Source organism: Euprymna scolopes, chromosome 16 (assembly GCF_053919585.1).
Source record: "Euprymna scolopes isolate OS-2025 chromosome 16, ASM5391958v1, whole genome shotgun sequence".
Lineage (NCBI taxonomy): Eukaryota > Metazoa > Mollusca > Cephalopoda > Sepiida > Sepiolidae > Euprymna > Euprymna scolopes.
This window is the reverse complement of record NC_136497.1, coordinates 140,030,473-140,052,481: the sequence shown is the minus strand read 5'-3', so window position 1 is coordinate 140,052,481 and position 22,009 is coordinate 140,030,473. Positions and strand designations below refer to the sequence as shown.

The window sequence follows — 22,009 nt, the reverse complement described above, 5'->3', positions numbered from 1 at the left end:
AATTTCAAATCAAAATATTTTTATTATTCTATGTAAGACATAGAATAAATTGAAATATTATAACTCCTTATCATTGTTAATAGTTAGATAATTTTATTTTGAAGTATGGAGAGGTGGATTTTCCGAGCTAAAATAGCGTAAACTCCAGAAGGAGATGTGAGAGAAAGAACGATTTCAAAATATTGGATTGAATTATTTTTCGAAAATTTAATTAAAAAATGTTAAAGAAAAAATGAAATATATCGAAGGGCGCGAATAAACAAAAAACAAAAAAAATATTCAGGTTAAAATTGTTGCTCAACAACAGATAAAACAATGTCGATTGTAAGTCGCACATTATTTTGTTCATCGCTTCGAACATTCGCGCGGAAAACCGTCTCGTTAATAGAACAAAGAGTTGCCTCCCTTGCGTTGCATTGTTACTCGAGAAGCTTAAATGAATTTCAGAAGATGCACCTAAAAACATAATAAAATATAATGTGAATACTTACGTTATCCATTGTCTCGTAGTTGTTGAAATATACTTTCGTCCCGGCTTTTGAAATCGCAAAATTATTTGTCCTAATTCTCCATTTAGTAATAATGCCGTTGACTGAAAGAAATAAAGAGAAAGATTAGCAAAAAGCGAGATTGATTAGAATTGATGCTTTCGAGAAATCAAGGAAACATTTGACAACGGTAGCCATCTTTGTATTTATGATTATTTTGATTGCGTCGGTCTGCGTGGAGCTGTTGGTTTCTACCAACACTCTTCTATTTATTTTTTTTAGAAAATCAAGGCAATGATTCCTTTATTACATCATGCTTTGGCACTTCTGCATTACAGAGACGGCGCCATATTTTTTTTGTTACAGTGAAAATGTTACTTTAAATAAATAATAACAAAAAAAATTCGGAAAAAAAAATCCGCTGTTGTTTTAATTCGAAAAATGTGTCATTTAAATTATTAAATTCTTCGTGAAAAAAAAAAATTACTTTTATTCAAAAAATGTTTCCAGAAACATAATCCAATGTTGCTTTAATTCAAAAATTCTTTAATTAATCAAAGGATGGAATACTGCTGCCATATCTGGGCAGGAGCTGCTAAAATAGCCTATCCTGCCTTGACAGAGTACAAAATAGGTTTCGTGGCTTAGTGGGGGATGCCCTTTTCTCTTCCCTGCAACCTCTCACCCACTGAAGAAGCGTTGCGAGCCTGTCTTTGTTTTACCGTTATTTCTATGACAAGTGCTCGTCTGAGCTCCAATCTCTGGTCCCCCCCGCCAATCTTTTACGAAAAACACCCGTCTATCTGAAACCACTGTCAAAAAATTTTCCCCACTCTCTATCTGTGCCTAAATCAAAACGTAGATTCCATGAACACAGCTTCTTTCTTAGAACAGTACGCCAGTGGAACTCTGTTCCATCTGCCTGTTTCCCACCTGACTACAACTTGGATGTCTTCAAATCCAACGTAAACAAATTCCTGGTGAACCGTCCCCTTAAGTAGACACTTTATGAAATCTCAACATTAACATACAACGTACTGTACGTGCAATAACCCTTATCGCTGAGTGGCTTCCGGGTCTTGATAAGTGGTGACCTTCTTGTAAAAATATATATATATATATATATATATATATTCATAAGCAGACTTCCCAATACATGCTTATATAATTATATAGTGATATATTTTTATACAGTAAATGTTTTAGTTTTCAAATGTTTTTTGTTCCGAAAAAAATCTTGTTTGTTATTTATTAGCCGTGTAATCTTACCAGGAAGTGATTGAAGTTATCGCCTCTAGCAATGGCGTCGTCTGTGTAATGCAGAAGTGCTTATTCGTTCTTTAATTTGTGTTTAACTATTCCTTTGCACATTTGTGCTTTTTTTAGCCATCTCATTTTGATAGTAAATTGCTAATAAATTATGTGCTTAGTTATGAAAAAAAATTCCAATATATATATATATATATATATATATATGTGTGTGTGTGTGTGTGTGTGTGTGTGTGTGTGTGTGTGTATGTGTGTGTATATATGCATATATATATAATTTTTATATTGTGCATATATATATTTGTAATTTATATATATATATATATTTATAATTTATGTATATAAATATATATTTATAATTTATATATATATGTATTTATAATTTATGTATATATATATAATTTATATATATACTTATAATTTATATATATATGTATATATATATATATATACAATTTAAATCAAACAAATCAAATCATAAATATATATATATATATATTTACAATTTATATACATATTCATAATTTATATATACGGATAATTTATATAAATATATATATATATATATATATCTTTAACATTTATATATATATTTATAATTTATATATTTTTTACAAGTTAGTCACCACTCATCAAGGCCTGGAAACTACTCAGGGATAAGGGTTGTTGCGTGTACAGGTAATCAATCGGATAGTATCGTAGTAATCATTATATCCTAATATATATATATATATATATATATATAATTTATATATTTATATTCATAATGTATATATGTATATATATTAATAATTTAGACATACATAATTTAGATATATAACTATATATATAATTTATATATATATATATATATACAATTTATCATATATATATGTACATTAATATTTATAATATATATATATATATATATATATATATATATATATATATATATATAAAATTGTTCCAGATTTGCAACTAGAGATTAATTGAATTCATCTCCAAAATTAAAGCGGAATTTATCTTCGGACTATTCGTGTTCTAACGGACTCTACCTATTTTCTAATCCATGGATAGTTGTTTACGCTCCAAAGTTTTCAAAGTTTATACTTACGAATAATTTTGTTTCTACTACATCTGTTGTACATGCCTTTGATTAGAAAAATATACATTTTCGAAAGCCCACAGTTTAAGAAAGTTCTTATTCTATTTTAATCAATATAAAGTTTCGTGGAAATCGACTGATCGATAGATAAGACCCAATACAGTTCACATTACCGACTCTCACGATAATCAGCCATGTTCCCAAATTCATAATGACTTGTTAAATATATTATGCGTATATCTAAAATCTTCATATGCAGTTGATAAATGAGAGACGGTGTAGCGATTGATAGATTTTTAAAACAAAGACAGCCAGAAATATTGAATAACTACGAGACACTATCCTAAAGTGGCTAGGGTTTCTTTGTACACTAGGATACTAGTCCTAACCCTTACCCTAACCCTAACCCTAACCCTTTCCTTACAAGTAAAGCTGGTCTAAATATTCAAAATTACAAAGTATTCGCGGCCCAAATATGATCTACTCAGTATGGCTAATCCGCACTAACTTTCACGAGGAATGGTATACCTTCTACAAGTGATGTTGCTTCAGGTAACAGCACGTAGCTGGATACTCCACCAGACTAGATGAATTCTTCTCCTGGAATACAGTAAGACCAAGAGACCACAAAAAAGATTTACTAAAACATATTTAAATGATTTCTAAGGCAGAGGAAATTTATGTTATGATTTTTTTATTAATTCAATGTTTGAGAGGTAAAGAAGTACTTTTATGGAATACTAGCAGGGAGACTCGACTTTGCCCGGGATTGAATGATGATCAACAAATATTTCATACTCTTATATTCTTATTGTCATCGAAATCCGTGTAACTTAGTCCAAAATATATATTATTCTATATTACCCTCTAGACAACCTATTACTTCTTTCAAAAAATTATTTTATATAAGTTTCTTTCTATTTAACGGGAAAAATACATAAAGAAATGTACGTGCGGGGTTTGAACCTACAGACCACATCATGCAAAAAAAAAAAAAGAAAAAAACCCGTAAATTGTCAAGGCTTATAAAATTCTTTACAGTTAAGGAAAAAAAAAAAAATTTACGTGCGGAGTTTGAACCTACAGAGCACGTTATGCAAAAAAAAAAAGAAAAAAAAAAAAGAAAACCCCGCTATCAACTTACCCACAGTAAAATTTTCACTGCTCGTTATTCTATCATTGTTACTAAGCGACGAGATGGAAAAATGCCTTTACCAATGATAGATACATTAAAATAACGGTTTCGAATATCGATTATCGGTAATAATCAGGCGTATTTTATGAAAAAACTTAACTAAGATCACTCTTATCAATGCAGATCAGACTTATACACTAAAGTTCTGTAAATTTTAATGAAAATCTGTTCAGCCGTTTCGGAGTCTATAAGGAACGAACTCACGCGCACGCAAATACACACACACATACACGCACGCACACACACACACACACACACAGAGGCAAAGTTGCATTTAAATAAATGTAGAGAAGAGATAGAGATATTCAAATATCTATCGAGTGTTAGACCTAGGATGGGTTCTGTTTTGATTTCCAAGAACTTCGATTGAAGTAAAATTAACGAAAGAAAGCAAATCCTATATAAAAACCGATAAAGGTTAAAAAGGAATATCGATCAGCCATTCGATTGGTTTGGTGTTTGAAGTAACAATTACAAGACTATACACTTTAAATGTGTGTTTCGTGTCCATAGCCGATGGATGCCAAATATAGACACTGCAACTTTATGCAATTCAAAACTACGAATCTTTTCCGTATTCAGACCCGTATCACCGCGCATCGCGTGCGTAGATTCAGTGCAAATATCAGCACGTCGCCTCACACGGCACAAAAGCATCGCATTCATTTAAATTTTATTTTTACCTAGAGTAAACATATTTTGGGGGTTATTGTATTTATTTTGTCACAACGGGAACAATGGCTTCCATTAAGCGTCTATTCGAGGATAGCTCAGCGTTTTCATATTTGGTGATTCCCGTTTCCCGCGCAAAGAGAGCATATCGAGTTTCAGCAGAAAACGTCGCCATGATTATCCAATATTTCACGGTGCGATCTTAAAATGGCGGCATCGTATCCACTCCCTGCTGGTTTTCTCGCGTGAAACAGGCACAATGCACAAGCAGGTTCTACTCATAACTTTTCAATTCTATTCAACGAAAATATAGTTACAACGTATGATTTTTCTTCTTTCATATATATATATATATATATATATATATATATATATATATAGAGAGAGAGAGAGAGAGAGAGAGAGAGAGAAAGGGAGAAAGAGAGAGAGAGATAAAAATTACAATAAGTTTACCAAGGTAATCAAAATGGTAAGCTTAAAATAAAAGGCAAAATGTGTGTGACCAGTTCGTGTATGTCTTCAAAAGGCTTTTCGATCACACGCTCCCGGGGTCGTTACTATAGCTTACAACTGTGTATATAGGTCCTATATAATAATATCTACGAATTAGGAAAGCGCGTAGCGTATAGATTTATTTACGTCGATTTTTACAAAATTATTGCTATTTTGGCTTCTCGCATGTTGATGAGGCTTTTTCGTATAAAAAGCGAAACTAATTCAAAGTTAAGCAGTCCTCGACATTACGCCGGGAAATGTCCAGAAGCAATCAGCTTTGATCAATGTTGTACATCAGACAATTGTTATTCAATCTGGACAATTGGGAGCTGGTTCCCCTCCCCCCAACATCTGTTGGGGGAAAAAAACAAAAACAGACAACTGCGTGACTTCATTAGGTCAAATGGAAGCAGCAGAGTTAACTTTTATTGCGCACGCCTGTTTTTATAGTTTAATAAATAAATTAAAACCTGAGTATGTTGTATGTATGTCGCGGTGACCTAATGGGTAACGTCTCCCGTTTTTTTTTTTTTTTTTTTTCACATTAATTTCCAACTCAAGGGTACGGGTTCGATTCTCATACTTAGCTACCAAAATATTTTTTTTTATTTAAACCTCCCCCCGGAGTTTTGATTTATCTCAAGACACCGGGCATCGCCGGGTACCCCCCCCCCGCTAGTATATTATAAATATTAAAGAGTTAATATTTACAAGTAAGGTAATCTCAACCAGATGTAAAAGCTCAATAAAACCGAAAAGGAAATAGAGCTTATAATATAAACATCTTGAAAAAGAGTTAAAAGCATATTTAATTTTAAAAAGGAAGCACAAGATAAGTGGATAGTCCTTAATCCGCGGAGTTTCGAAGAAATACTCTCCTTTTCATCAGAGGGCAGGAATTAGCAAAATGCGGGATCGGATTTTGCATGTAAAAGTATTTAATGAAACTACAAGTAAGTCACAGATCTTACTTGGTTAAAAAAAGAGTGAGGTAAGGGGAATAGGAGGTAAAAGAAAAATGATAAAGAGATTTCACATGAATGGATAGTCCTGCCCTCTGATGAGAAGGAGAGTATTTCTTCGAAACTCCGCGGATTAAGGACTATCCACTTATCTTGTGCTTCCTTTTTAAAATTAAATATGTTTTTAACTCTTTTTCAATATGTCTTTTAACATGTTTTATGAATCATTTGTTCATATATATATATATATATATATATATATATATATATATATATATATATGTATGTGTGTGTGTGTGTGTGTGTGTGTGATCACTTTATTTAATCACATGAATTAATATATGAAGATATAATTTTATACGTAAATTTTTCAGTATTTACTTCAACAGTGCTCGATAGGTAGGTAGAGCTCGGTAGTAATATATATGGCAATTAAGCTACACAGAATATTCCGCATTTTATCCTCGTGATATATTTTCATAACTTACTATATATATATATATATATATATATATATATATATATATATATATATATATATATAAGCACTGTCTGCGGACTTAAAAATAAGGCAATCAAATAAGCGTCAATGCAATGTTCATGACTTCTGCTCGTGCGAACACTCCAGATTACCTAATGTACTCGCCCGAATTCGGCGCTTAATAATTCCCAATTTCCTCCATTCCCGTGGCAATCTTTTGGTGATCCGGAGGAAGCGGATCAGTTAATCGAGCAATGGGTGGCTTCATGGCTCGGTCCGAATCACATGACCGGCAGGAATTGATACCCTACACTGATGATTGCGTAAACATGAAACACTAGTATCTCTAGGTAAAAAATGAATAATTATTAGTTTATTATATATACAGAAAACACCAGGATACAATGGCCTTGGGATATTCTTTCTTCAGGTTACGATTATTTCCCGGCCCCTTGTTACGTTTTTTGCCTCGCATGTATTATTTATAATGTTATTCGAGTATCTACATGTGTATTATATCCTATACTGTATTGTGTTACTAATTTTTAACATGTACTGTATTAAAAAAAATTAGACCCCGACATACGATTATTTCATCTACACCTGCACTGATTAATGCCGTATCTCGGGGATTACTGTATATATATATATATTTTTTTTGAATCGTTTAGTTTAATCGTTAAATTTAATATCGTTTTTAACCGGAATTTGCTGCCTCCATTTTGTTTCGTTTGATTTCTTTGTTGTTTTTTTTTATTCTTCGTCGAAATAAAATACAATAATCGAATATTTCCATATCGTATTGACATGACTAAGTTGAGCGTATTTTTATGTGATCATATCATAAAATCAAATGCTAAACGTCGTTTCATTATTGATTAACTTATATCTCGAAAAAAATAAAACCAAAATGATGTTTTGGTGTTCTGATAATATTATGGTTCATTATGAATCTATAACTACGGCTGAAAATTACATGGAAATTTGCCTTCTCGGAACAGATCAAGGAAATCTTTTTTTTTTCCTTTTCCTTTTTTTTACAAGGAGTCACCACTTATCAAGGCCGGAAGCCACTCGGAAGTAAGGCTTATTGCGTGTACAGTACGTTAATATAGGAGATTTGATAAAGTGCCTTACTTAAGGGGGCGGTTCATCAGGAATTTGTTTACATTGGACTTGAAGACATCCAGATTGTAGTCAGGTGGGAAACAGGCAACAGAACAGAGTTCCACAGGCGTGCACTTCTAAGAAAGAAGCTTTGTTCAAGGAATCTACGTTTTGATTTTGGCACAGATAAGGAGTGGGGAAAACTTTTGACAGTGGTTTCAGCTAGACGGGTGTTTCTCGTGAAAGATTGCCGAAGGGGGACCAGAGATTGGAGCTCGGACGAGCACCTGCCATGGTAGTAACGATAAAACAAAGACAGGCTCGCAACGTCTCTCCTGTGGGAGAGAGGTTTCATGGACGAGAAAAGGGCATCACCCACTAGGCCACGAAGCCTATTTTGTACTCTGTCAAGGCAGGATAGGCTGTTTTTAGCAGCTCCTGTCACGATGTGGGAGCAGTACTCCATCCTTGGACGTACTCGGCTTTTATACAGAGAGAATTGCATCAGGGGTGAGATATCTTCTGGAGGGATAGAAGTTTCCTACCATTTTTTCAGAGACCTTGGCAACTGACCTGATGTACGTGTTCCATTTCAGGTCAGGCGTAAAGGTCAAGCTTAGAAGCTTATCAAAACATAGAGCTTCCCCTAGACGAGAGCCACCCATTTCAATTGATGCCAGATGGAGATCAGAGCGTTGATGATGTAAAGATGGGAGCTTGGTTTTAGATGCATTAAAAGTAACCAGCCAGGTCTTCACCCACTGTACCACGTACTCAAGATCAGAGGAGAGAGAATCAGAGAGAACTTTGTCATTTATAGCATTTGATGTGTTGCCATAGATGGTTTTGTCATCAAGATATATGTCAACGAATGATTAAAGTATGTGTTTTTGGAGATCATTGATGTAGATCGGGAAGAGAGTTGGGCCCAGGATGGACCCCTGAGGGACTCCAGCATTAATATTGAGGGCCTCTGATTTCTGCCCATCAGCCACTACCCTTATGAGCCTATCGGAGATAAATGATTTAATGATCGAGAAAACAATTCCAGTTATACCGTAGCTGGAAATCTTGTGAAGTAGGCCCTTATGTCATGCCTTTGATATGTCAAGAGCAATTGTCCTAGAGAGGAAGCCTTTGTAAAGAGATTCGTTAATCGTATGAGATATAACAGTTAGCACATCTGCTGTAGATCTGGCAGAACGGAAACCATATTGCATGTCACTAAGAAGGTTATTTCTGCTGAGGTGGTTGACTACTTCTCTATTTAATATGGATTCCAGCATAACACACAGGAGACTTATTGGTCTGTACTAAAAGGGAGATGACTTATCACCTGAATTCTTAAATACAGGGCATACTGATGAGGTTTTTCAGGGTGTTGGAAAGCACTTCTCTTTAAGGCAATGCTTAAAGAGTTTTGTAAGTAAGGGGGCAAGTTCTGGTTGAATCTTTTTCAGCACAATGATTGGAATGCCGTCAGGGCCAGTTGGTATCAGACCTGACCGAATGGCTAATTGTAGGCATACACCGATTCATACTTGGCGACATCACACACAGATATTTGTATGTTGCATAGCGTGTTGTTCGTTATTAGAGGAAATACGGGGAGTTGATGGCCTTCGTCGTATAGGGTAGAATTAGCTGCAAAGTTTTAGGCAAACAGTTTGGCCTTGTCTGATGCTGACGAGATGACATCAGGTCCATTGATGGTGGTTGCTGGCAGTTCTGAAGGCAGCTTTCGTCTCAGTGCATCTATTACGTTGGTAGCTGTAGAAAAAGTGATTTCTGTGCGCGATGGCAGCAGCAAATTCTTGGGAGAATCATGGCTGGCTGTTAGGTTTTTGTTGGAATTTTTTGGACGGTATGAATCGGTGTATGTCTACATAAGCCATTCGGTCAGGTCTGATACTATAGAGGACACATCCTTTTAAAACATGGAAGGGATAGATCAGATATAAGTGTACGGAAGCTATCCCAGTTAGCCGTAGAGTATCGATATACAGTACGGTGGAGGTACATCTGAAGACTTATTTCATTTCGTTTTTATCTTAACTGATACAACCGAGTAGTCGGAAGATCGCAGAGGAGATAGAACGAAACATGAACATAGCTCAGGGGAAGTTGTGTGAAAAAAGTCTAGAATGCTAGCATACTGACCGAATGTATCGGGCACTCGGGTTGGTTCGTGACCAATCTGGGTGAACTCCTAGGCAATGACAAAATCATGACAGAACCTCCCCTCATCATCTGTCTTGTTAGAGTGGATCAGCCATTCCACATTGTGGACATTGAAGTTACCACAAATGTGGATGTTAGCTGAAGGGTGAGCAGACAGGATGTGGTCAATTTTTTCAGATATGGTCTTAAAGTAACTCCGCTGTTGTGGGGGCGATAGACAGCAAATATAAATGCAGTGGTGTAAGCAAGTGAAACCCGGAAGCACATGTAAGTTAAATTAGAGTCTTCTCTGGAGATATCCCTACCACACGGAAAGCCATCTTTAATGTAGGCACATATTCCATCTCCATGGCGATTTTGGGGTCAGATTTAGATTAGAGTACCTTTTTTTAGCACCGTAGTGGAGACGGTGTTGCTTTATGGTTCACCAGCATGGATTCTCAAAAAACAAAACAAAAAAAAAACTGAAAAATGATTAGATGGAACTTACACTTACGGGCAGTGTTAAATTTAAACTGTAAAACACACCCAACCATTAGACGTCTGTATGGTCGATTAACCAGGATATTTTTAGTTGTTTATTTTTTACTTTTAGCTTCAATCTATGGTCCCCTCTCGCCAAACTTTCACGAATAACACTCGTGTAGTCAAAATTACTATCAATAATTTCCCACACTCTTTATCTGTACCTAAACATAAATGCAGATTCCATGAACAAAGATTATTTCTTAGAACTGCACACCTGTAGAACTCTCTTCTGATTGCTTGCTTTTCAGCTGACTACAATCTGATTGTCTTCAAGTATAATGTAAACAAGTTCTTATGAACCGTTCCCCAATCCAATTTACAAAAATCTCACTACTTATATTTACTACTCCATAATCACATTGACTAATGTTTATCCATTAACCCTTATCCTCGAGTAGCTTCCGGACTTTGATAAGTAGTTATTCTTGTGTAAAAAAAGTCATCAGAGAAAGAATCCGATATGCTGGACATTGCTACAGAAGAAAAGATGAGGTCGTCAGTGATATGGTCCTGGAAGATCGTAAACACGGAACCGCTAAATTACGAAGACCTGTAAAGAGGTACACAAAATTGTTGACAGAAGACACTGGCTTACAACTTGAAGATCTTCTTAAGGCCATGGAAGATAGAGACCTGTGGAGAGAAAGAGTCAATTTGGTTCAGGTATCCCGCCGGATAAGATGACGATGATGATAAATCTATATAAATATAAACTTGAGTTTATCTTTGCATTTATATTTATATTTAAATTTTATTTTTTCTATTTACATTTAAGAAAACGGACTTCTTAATTAACTCAGCCATGTATATACGAGCTACTAAACAGAGGTTTACTAATTTGCATATGTGAACAACGAATTTCATCTATATATTATTACTATAGCGCGTGTGTTATTTATTTTCTGTGTCATCTGAGTGACTGTCGTTTATTTGTTATGGACTTCCATTTCTTGTAATAAATAATTTTACCAAGAATTGTTCATAAGTTTTGGTTTCAGTTTCGATTATAGCTTATGGCCACCCAGTAAATGATTTTTTTTAATAAATAATTTTATTCAGAATTCTTCATAAGTTTTGGTTTCGGTTTCGATTATATCTGAAAAACAAAAACTTATATATATATATATATATATATATATATATATATATATATATATATATATATATATATATATATATACTTTTTTTCATGTTTTGGTTTCGGTTTCGATTCAAGCTAATGCACCCATGTCATATGGATATATATTTTTTACTTTACAAATCGTAACTTTATGATAAACTAAAATCTATAGAACATTAATTCTATAATAATATATACGGAATCTGCCAGAATTAAGATATCATATTTCAGCGTAATTTACGACAAAGCTACGCCGGGCGTCTGTGCTGGTTTAAATAAATAGTTTTGTAGTTTTAACAAAAGAGCTACAATAATATCAGAGCGTCTCCATTTACACTGAACATCTACAGAATGCCAACATCAATATATTACATATGAATGAGTCCCCTGTAGAATATCCACAGGTCCAGCTAGTTAATTACTATTTTTTTATATAATTACTTATTTGATAAGTGATTCTATTTAGCGATGCACCAGGAAGTAACTTCACATTCCTCTCTGCAACGACTTAATCCACATTACATGATAATCTATATTCTACTGTAGGGAACCTACTATTAGTTTTATAAAATCATTTTTACAAAGAGTTTACATTAGAGTTAAAAATGTAAACGTCAATATCATTTTCAATTGTGCTCTAAACATTATTCATTTCGACCGCGCCCTCTTTCATCAAAGAATCCACTTTTGATTTTATTCGCCTGTTCTTTTGCTTGTGCCTAGATAAAGCTTATAAACTGCACTTGTAATCTTAGGCTGTATAAGGATGTTAACTTTTGTTATAATCGGACCGTGTTTCTTTAATCAGATTTTCTATATTTTCTGTACATACGGTCGCATTCTGATACGAATCATATCTCAGAACACTCCCAGACATATAATGTATATTTGTGTGAATTGGTTTAAAAATCGGCCCATCTGTTTCGGAGTTAATAGGGAACAAACTCCCACACACAGACGCATATTTAGCCAAAGTGTCTTTTATATATGACTAGCCTTGGTGACCGGCATTGCCCGGGTGGTTGGAAGTGTGTGTGTTGAGCAAAATAAAAGGGGTAGTAGGCAGGTAGGCTCGTACCCGTACTACGAAGGAGGAAAAGAGCGTGAAAAAAAAAACGTGACTTTTTCGCTGTTGGGCCCATCACCAAACCGGAAGTGACAAATGTTTAAATTAAGGCTATACAATCGAAAAAAGGAGATGACTTTCGAAAATATTGGCGAAAAAAAGCGACGCATCTCTGTAGAAAAGTGCCCAGTTGAGGGTGAAAGGAATATATATTTTTTAGACAATTTTTCGATATTTGTCGTCCGAAGGGTCGACTTAAAAAGATACGGATCCCGTTAAAATCCCTTGCCTCTATCGAAAGGCTTAGACATACATACATACATACATACATACATTGAATCACACAGGTGAATTTATATTATAGAATATTGTTCTTGTATTTTAGTTCTTATTCCTTCTTACTTTCTCAATCTAATAATAAAGTTGTTTTTTTTTAACTGCTATTTCTTAAAGCGCCTAAATATCTCTTTTTTAATATTCACCTTTTTGGAAAGTCATCGCACGACAATACATCAGCGCATTATTTGTATTCAGAGATTCAATAAGTTATTATATGAGTTTCGTATTTATCGCATCTCCATTTGCCGTCGACTCAAAATGGCAGACAGTGTTATATCCGCCATTGCTTTGGACGCCCATAACACAGATTGCCGCCTCTTTCTCCCAAACCGATCGGCTTTAGTGAATATTGCTGATTCCAAATTCACAAGTCGTACAATCTCAGCTAATTTATAGTTCTTTTTATTCGATATTAGAACCAGTAAAATAAGATTTTGGATATTTTTTTTAGCGTTTTGCTTTTTCCTTTCGTAAAAATTAAAAAAAAAAACGCCTCACAATCTAAACGAGCTGGACCTGTGAAAATTCCACGGAATGATATATATATATATATATATATATATATATATATATATATATATATATATATATATATATATATATATATATATATATATATATACATGATGACAGCAACTCGTTCTCGAGTATTGCCATTACTTAACATATCTCTGGCTCAAATGACGCAAACATGAGCGCAACTAGCAGCACGTGCCAGACGGTCACTTGTATGAACCTTCTAGAGTCCTGCACATTCACTGATGACCGGGTCCAAGCTGTGGTGCCCCGAACACCTACCAGACCAGACCCTGAAAGTTCCAGAGCCTTATTACCATTGACACCAACATTTGCATCAGTCCTCATTGAATGTCCGTTTGTCATTTTAGGCTAAAGCCAACCTTTTTGTTATCGAGATACACACTGATTGCAAACTGTATATTCCATTGCATATCAAGTAATGCCTGTGCTTGAAGCTTTTTATAGTGAGGAAAGACTTTGCACCGAGACAATCCCACTCTCTAAACAACTGCCACATTGAACCAAAAAGAAGAGCAAGTCAACATCATTGGAAGCATCAGTCGCCGAAGGTTTTATATCAGTGGTTTCCTTATCCTAGAGAGGTTGCCTTCGCCACGACTTACGGGAGCCCTCTTCACCTACTATGCCATTGACTGGGACTTAGGTCGCTGGGCACCAGAGCATACTCCACACGCTGGTGGGTTATGTATGCCGCAGCTGACAGGGCCTAAGCTCCTCTGGAGGTTTCTGTCAGGGTTACCTCACCCTTAGCCTTTGGTTTAAAGAACCTTGGCCCATAAGGTAGCGGAGGCCCAGTTATATATATATATATATATATATATATATATATATATATATATATATATATATATATATATATATATATATATATATATATATATAAACAAGTATATTTTGATAAAGCTTATGTGTCTCTGGATAGAGCAAAGTAGTTATTGACAGAAAAACAAAGAACACACAGCAAAACTTAGTTAATTAATATTTACATGGAAATAGTGTACATTGTTTTTTTTAGGCATCACCACTTAACAAGGTCAAGAGGCATCTCGAGGATAAGGGTTAAAGATTGCACAGTAGTCAATTGGACAATATAGTAATCGTTAGTAATGGAAATTCGGTAAATTTGTTAACTTAAGTGGAACGCCTCATCAAGAACTTGTTTACGTTGGACTTGAAGACAACCATATTGTAGTCAGCTGGAAAGCAGGTAAAAAGGCAAATCCATAGGCGTGCAGTTATAAGAAAGAAACTTTGTTCATGGAATCTACGTTTAGGTTTAGGCAAAGATAAAGAGTATTTTTAATATAAAACGATTAGAAAAATTAATCAGTACAAAGAAACATTGTGCTACATAGTTTAATACAAATAATAAAATCACGTTGTAAGAGGCAATTTATAATGTATTTCTTTAGTCCTGCACACCTTGGAAGATATTTTCCTTATTTGCCTTGTTTCTTTCGAATGTTCCCTTTTTGCGTAACGTTTCGCTGCCTTCTTTTTTCGGTGAAGAACCGCTGCAGATCAATATTACTACACGTTTCGTTCTCCTACCATTACAATAATGATATATATATATATATATATATATATATATATATATATATATATATATATATATATATATTAACAACTTGAACGTACGTACGCATATGTATCAGGGTTTCCATATTATAAATTATACGATCGGGAGATCATATTTATTAAAAAGGCATACAAGGTAATAGCATACTACGAAAACGAAATCATTAGCATATAGAAACGCTAATTTAATGGTCGTGATATGTAATCACTTTCTTCTACTTCTTTTTTATAAATAGGATCTGTCGATCACTGAAGACGCAATGTGAAATTAAATTTTAAAAAAGGATGTTGCTTTTAGGCCGTACGTGAAACTAAAACATACCGTCTTGATCTGTGATCAAAGCGTAGTATCTTTTCTGTCTAAAGATGGTATAATAATATCACGAGGTTTCCGTTCGTTCTGGACGTCCATAAAATGGGAATATGTCACAAATTTTTTAAAAGTATATTGAAGATACACAGTAATACTTAGATATGTTCTGACACTATATTAATCAGATTACTTAGATAAATACTTTTACAGTTTTAACAAAAGGGCTACAATAATATCGCAAGTTTTCCATTAACGCTGAATAACCACAGAATGACAAACAGCAATATAATATATATGACAGATGCCGCTGTAGAATTTCAAAAGGTCCCTCTAGTCATATATAATTAATCTAACATAATAATATTCGAAAATGGAACCATATCAAAGGGAGGTCACTCTCATATTTTTTTTCCTAGTTTTGATGATTGGGCTATTTAAAAGCAAATTTTGGGGATCAGCCCTTTTTGAAGCAGTTTGGTTTTTTAAAACAATTATTTGAACGGTTATGCTTCCTTTTTTTCTGTTTGGAATAAGTTTTTCTTTGGTCTGTCATTCTCCAGTTTTCCTGTTTAAAAAAGGAATTACTTTAGTCTGCAATGCTTGCGATTTTTTTTCGTTCGAAATAGCATGTCTTTGGTTTGTCAGGTTTACAATTTTTTCTGTTTAAAATGGCAATTTTGTTTGTAATGTTTCGAGTTAATATCGAATGTTCGTTTTGCATGTTTCTCTTTGTCATTTGAAAAAGTTTTCACTCTTACTGATATTTCTTAAAGTTCTTTGGGTTTTTTTTGTTTGTTTTGTTTTGTTTATCAATCATAAACACTCTTTTTTATTGACTTCTTGTCTTTTATTTCTTTTTTCATTATGTCGGCCATTTCTCTCACTCTTTCAATTTTTTAGTTTCTTTTTTTTATTCCTTTCAATTCTTGCGTTCATTTACTTTCGCTCCGATCTTTACGATATTCGTCATCGATCTGTCCTGTTTCGTTTCTTCTCTAGCAAATAGAATAGAAAATGGGCCTTAAATCTCGGTTTAATTGTCTCGATTTGAAAGGATAAGAGATTCAACCATGACAGATATGGCGGCTTCATAAAAAATGGCTAGTGACAGCCGTCTATCGGAGATGGAAATTTCGACATCAAGACGATCGCCATGTCTGCTCACAAAATTATATACGTATATGTACATATTCATATATATATATATATATATGTATATATATATATATATATATATATATATATATATATATATATAGAGAGAGAGAGAGAGAGAGAGAGAGGGGTAAGAATATATATATTTATATATATAATGAATAATAAAATTACTCTTACGTATATATATATATATATATATATATATATATATATATATATATATATATATATATATAACCAAAAGTACCCGTCGTTGACTGGGTTCAAAAACAGCCTACAGAAAATGGAATCTGATTTATGAAAGTATGATAGGTTATGAACTGGAAGGTTGTAAATTTTGGTTGAATTTGGGGGTATCAAAACAAAAGCAAACTATGATGAAAGTAAAAATAAAATAGACAAACGCCATAATTTATTATACCATACCTGTTCACACTGAAACACTTATCACAATATTCTGCGGATCTATATTAAAAAACCTTGTTAAACTTTGTGACACATTTCCATTCTATGGAGGTAAGGTGCGAACGAACACCCCATAATTTTATTATACCATATTTCTTCAAACTGAAACTTAATTATCAAAGTATACTTACGCAGATAGATATGACAGACACACACTTATATATATATATATATATATATATATATATATATATATATATATATATATATATATATATATATATATATATGTAAAATCGGGAATACTATAAATAAAACTGTATATATATACAGGGTGTCCACAAAGTCTGGCTACATTATGCAGCCAGACTTTGTGGACACCCTGTATATATATATATATATATATATATATATATATATATATATATATATATATGTCTGTCTGTCTGTGTGGGGTGGTGTGTGTGTGGGTTATAGGCGTCATGACAACCTTTATCAGCCAAGGTCGCCCTGTCGGTGGGGTATTAGAATACGGCGACTGCCCCCCTGCAGAGTGTAAAAGTCCCTCAATGGGGGTCCTGGATATGACCTTAAACTATATCCAGTCGTGAGGCCCCAGCTTGTGAGCTTTGGGGGAGTGTGGAGCCACCCTTTTATTATTATTGCTCCCAAGTCCACTCTGATCCGGAGTGGTAGTACCTGTTAGGGTCCCAACTATGGGTTAAAGAGAAACCGACTTGAAAACAACAAATATATTCTATTAAAAATCTTTGGATTCGGCATTAAATAACCCGAAAAGGGTTGATATGCCGTAAAACAAAAACAACCAACCAACCATTCTCGAGTAAATAGATAACGAAATGGATTACTTACCGATGTGATAATTCATAATGGTCTTCAATGAATCATAATCTAGTGAAGGCATGAAACCATATTTCTCCGGTCGAAAGTTTAGGAAGGCATCGTTCGAAGGAAGAAACACTGTAATGTTTTTCGCTTGTAATAATCGTGTCAGGAACTCTGTGGAAAGTCTTTGTGATATCTGTGGAATAAACAGATCAAGACGATCAAAATTAGACATAGTAGAACACACATAGTGATATAGATCATTAAATATATATATATATATATATATATATACATATATATATATATTGGCAGCAATCGTTATCAAGACGCGTTTCATTAAATACAGCATACAGCAGTTATATTTTCTGTTCACTTTTTTTCAATCTGCCGAGCGTTATTTACGTTTCAGTTTGTAGGTTGTGTATTAGGTCTCTGAGTAGCATGGTGATAGAGATACACGACGAAACATGTCGTGGATATGTCTTAAAGAGCGTTCTGTCGAACTCGGGATTGTGTATGACCATATTGCGAATCAAGTAATCCAATTGCTTAATTACTTGACTACTGGAATGAAAAGAATCTACATGCGTGGATCAAATAAATGATCCCGTTTGAAATACCATAAAGACTCAAGTTCGACGAAACGCACTCGAAGAAGACTAGAGTTTACATTGTCCGAAATTTTGTGTGAAAAATGTTACTACTTTCGATCATGATTTCGACATTTAATTAGTGTTTGGGCTATAAAGCGTAATCGGAATCGGGAATCGGAAAATTCGAACCGTTTAGGGTATCGAAATCGGGAACATTGTAACTATTTTCCGATGCAAAAAACATTTTTTTAATCCTCATTTATTTTATTCGATTTTATTTTAACTAAAATTTTCAACTTCTGGTAAAATATTTTTTTAAATATTTATTTTAAAATATCAAGAAAAATACCAATAAAAATACCAAGAAAAATGTCAATAAAAACACGAGTAAAAATAAAATCTAAAAAAAATGTAATATTACGTTTGAGAAAATACTTGCAACTTCAACATGTATTTTTATGGTAATCGTAAAAATACTTTTATAGTTAAATATTTAGAGGTTTATTTTAAAAAATTGATTCGTCTTGTCTCGGAATCGGGAAAATAATTGAATTGTCCTGTCATTACACATTATATAGAAGAAATTTAGATGAAAAATAAATCTACAATACAAATTTTAAAAACTTATACACACTACATACACACACGCATCACGCATATATATATATATATATATATATATACAGGGTGTCCCAGAAGTCACGCACCATGTAGATTTATATAAAAACAAATATGAATATCAATGAATATCAATTTTATTAATCAAAATCACAATAGATGCTCAAATTGTTCACCTTCAGCCTGAATACATATTAATATATGGTGCGCGACTTCTGGGCCGAATAAAATCTGAAACAAAAAATATATAAATATAAATATATGGTGCGCGACTTCTGGGACACCCTGTATATATATATATATATATATATATATATAAATTTTGTGTTACATATTTATGTGTAATTTATCTGTCTGTCTGTCTGTCTCTCTCTCTCTCTCTATTATATACGTATATATATATATATATATATACAAAAAAATATTTTTTTAATTTTACTTCAAACCATATATTCCACTTCTTATATAAATTGCGCTACTTACTTAGGTAGAGTATTACTTATTTTGATCGGGTTAATTGCAGAAGATGATTTATGTCTCTATAAATTGCCTCTCTCTCTCTCTCTCGCTCTCTTTTTCTATCTCTCTCTCTCTCTCTCTCTATATATATATATATAATTTTTATTATATATAAAGATATATATATATATATATATATATATATATATATATATATATATATATATATATATACAGCTATGGTCAAAATTATGGAGCACCAATGAAGAATCGAAATCATGATTCAAATTTTAACGTGTAAAACCGCGGCGGAAACATTATTTAATCTATTTCAATAAAAATCCAATTTATGCATGATTTCCGTTTGCTTTCAAAATAGCTTTCATTCGTTTTTGTAAAATCTTAATTGTTGCAAAATGGGAGGATTTATTTTCTACATTATTTTTTGCCTCGAATTATTTTTTATTTTTTTATGGAATTCTGTGACTTCTAACTCTTTTCTGGAGATCGGGCCATTAAGTTTCAATGGGCTTTTGGGTTGAAGATTAAGGTGGTCACTTCATTAGTGTAATACTCTTTTTCTAAAACCAACCCATTGAAACTTTTGACGTATGGCGTAGTGTATTATCTTGTTGGAACATTATGTCACTTGAATTGTTATTATATATATATATATATATATATATATATATATATACATGTATATATATATATATATATATATATATATATAAAGCATCGAAAGTTGTCTGTGAATTACTCATTATCCCTCTAAAAAATAATTTAATATTAACCGACTTCTATAACAAGATGCTGTCTTGGGGTGTACAGTTATCCTGAAAGCCGACCTTCTTTTTATTGTTGTTTTATAATATTTCGATGAAAAAGTACTAAATGTGTTAGTCGCAAGTAAATAATATACATGCGCCATTTTCTTTTTCTGTGTCAGTAGTCCCGAGTTTTTGCTCTAATATGCCTGCGAATCATTTTCCCCTTTTCCCCATTTACTCTCTCTCTCTCTTTCTTTCTCTTTCTCTCTCTCTTTCTCTCTCTCTTTCTCTCTCTTTCTTGCTCTCTTTCTCTCTCTCTCACTCTCGCTCGCTTTTTACATTTCTCTTTCTGCCGAAATAAAAATACAAACAATTTACGGCGTCAACATTATTTACAACATTTTATCTCCTCTCGCTTCCCCCCCCTCTCTCTCTCGCTCTCTCTCTCTTTCTCTCTTTCTCTATCTGTCTGAATCACTTTTCTCGTTGTCAATTTCTTCCATCATTTTCTCGTCCAATACTTCTCCCTTCTCTTTTTCTCTGTCCTCTCCTACTCTCCCTCTCGCCGTTTGGTCCACGATTTTCTCGTCAAATCCATCGACGCACACTGTTGCCGGGCGAAAAATTATGAGCCTCTTTCGCAAATAACACAAACAAATAACAATGAATTCCAATCATCAAATAGAGACGGTTTTATATTCCTCGGGAAACCATAAAATTCGTATCTATTTGTAAATTCTTGCACGGGAATAAATCGAATCCGTTCCTGTCCGATAGCGGATTAGTTATAACAAGTTACTAATTTTGCGTTCATAGCAAAACACAATTAAAAACGAGAACGATTTCCTAGCTTTGGATACTAGATAAGAAATTACAATTTTTTCTTTCTTCGTTTACTGCTTACTTTTTTTCTTTCTGCGCATGTTCCTCATCGACTTCTTTATCAATTCTTTGCAACATCTAATAATTTCTCTTAATATAGAGTGGAACGATAGAATTGTCGCCCGAAAATTGCGACATGATTTCGTTTCCGTTTAATCTAAAACCGGTTTCCATTTTCTTTTTCGTTTTAGACCATCTACTTGTTGGCCAGTTGTGTACAAATCCCAAGAGCGATAGAAGCCTTTTATCATGTCTGAAAGTGACACAATGTTCAACGAGTTAGATCGGAGAAGCGCCACTGTACAACTCATGCTCTCTACCGATCTAAGTTATGAAAAGAGAAACATTACAAGGGTCTGCCATCGGCCACTAACAATTAACATATTTAAACTAAAAAATAAGAACTTATTAAGCCATCTTGGTGGGCTTCAATAATCATAAACCAACAACAGGAAGTCTGAATGATGCGTATTCGCTAGTTGACTATTTTTCTTATTTCCATAAATAGGGCTTACACTAAGTTTCTTAAACTAGCTTTATAACTTTACCTTTTTTAAATACATATTAACAATTATATATATATATATATATATATATATATATATATATATATATATATATATATATATATACAGTCCTATATGGCGAGCTCTCTACTGGCCGTCGTGACAGAGGGTCACCTAAGAAAAGATATAGACTCTGAAGAAGTCCCTCGATGACTGCAAGATTGACCACTTCCAGTGGTCTGCTCTTGCTGCTGACCGTGTTACCTGGCGACGTACTGTCCACCAGGCTGTCGCCTCCTTTGAGATCTCCCGCACGGAGCATCTACGGGAGAAGCGCTGCAAGAGAAA

At 33.6% G+C, this 22,009-nt stretch overlaps 1 protein-coding gene across 1 annotated transcript in view; it reads right to left on the bottom strand.

Moving 5' to 3' along the window:
- Window positions 1-22,009, bottom strand: part of LOC145296133 (uncharacterized) — a 1,188,759-nt gene that overhangs the window by 764,536 nt on the left and 402,214 nt on the right. The window contains exons 3-4 of the mRNA XM_080142289.1: window positions 17,858-18,026; window positions 492-592 (exon numbers count right to left, since the gene is read on the bottom strand). Of these exons, the coding sequence (XP_079998415.1) occupies window positions 492-592; window positions 17,858-17,909 (153 nt within the window). The 5' untranslated portion in view covers window positions 17,910-18,026. The remainder of the gene's footprint in view (window positions 1-491; window positions 593-17,857; window positions 18,027-22,009) is intronic.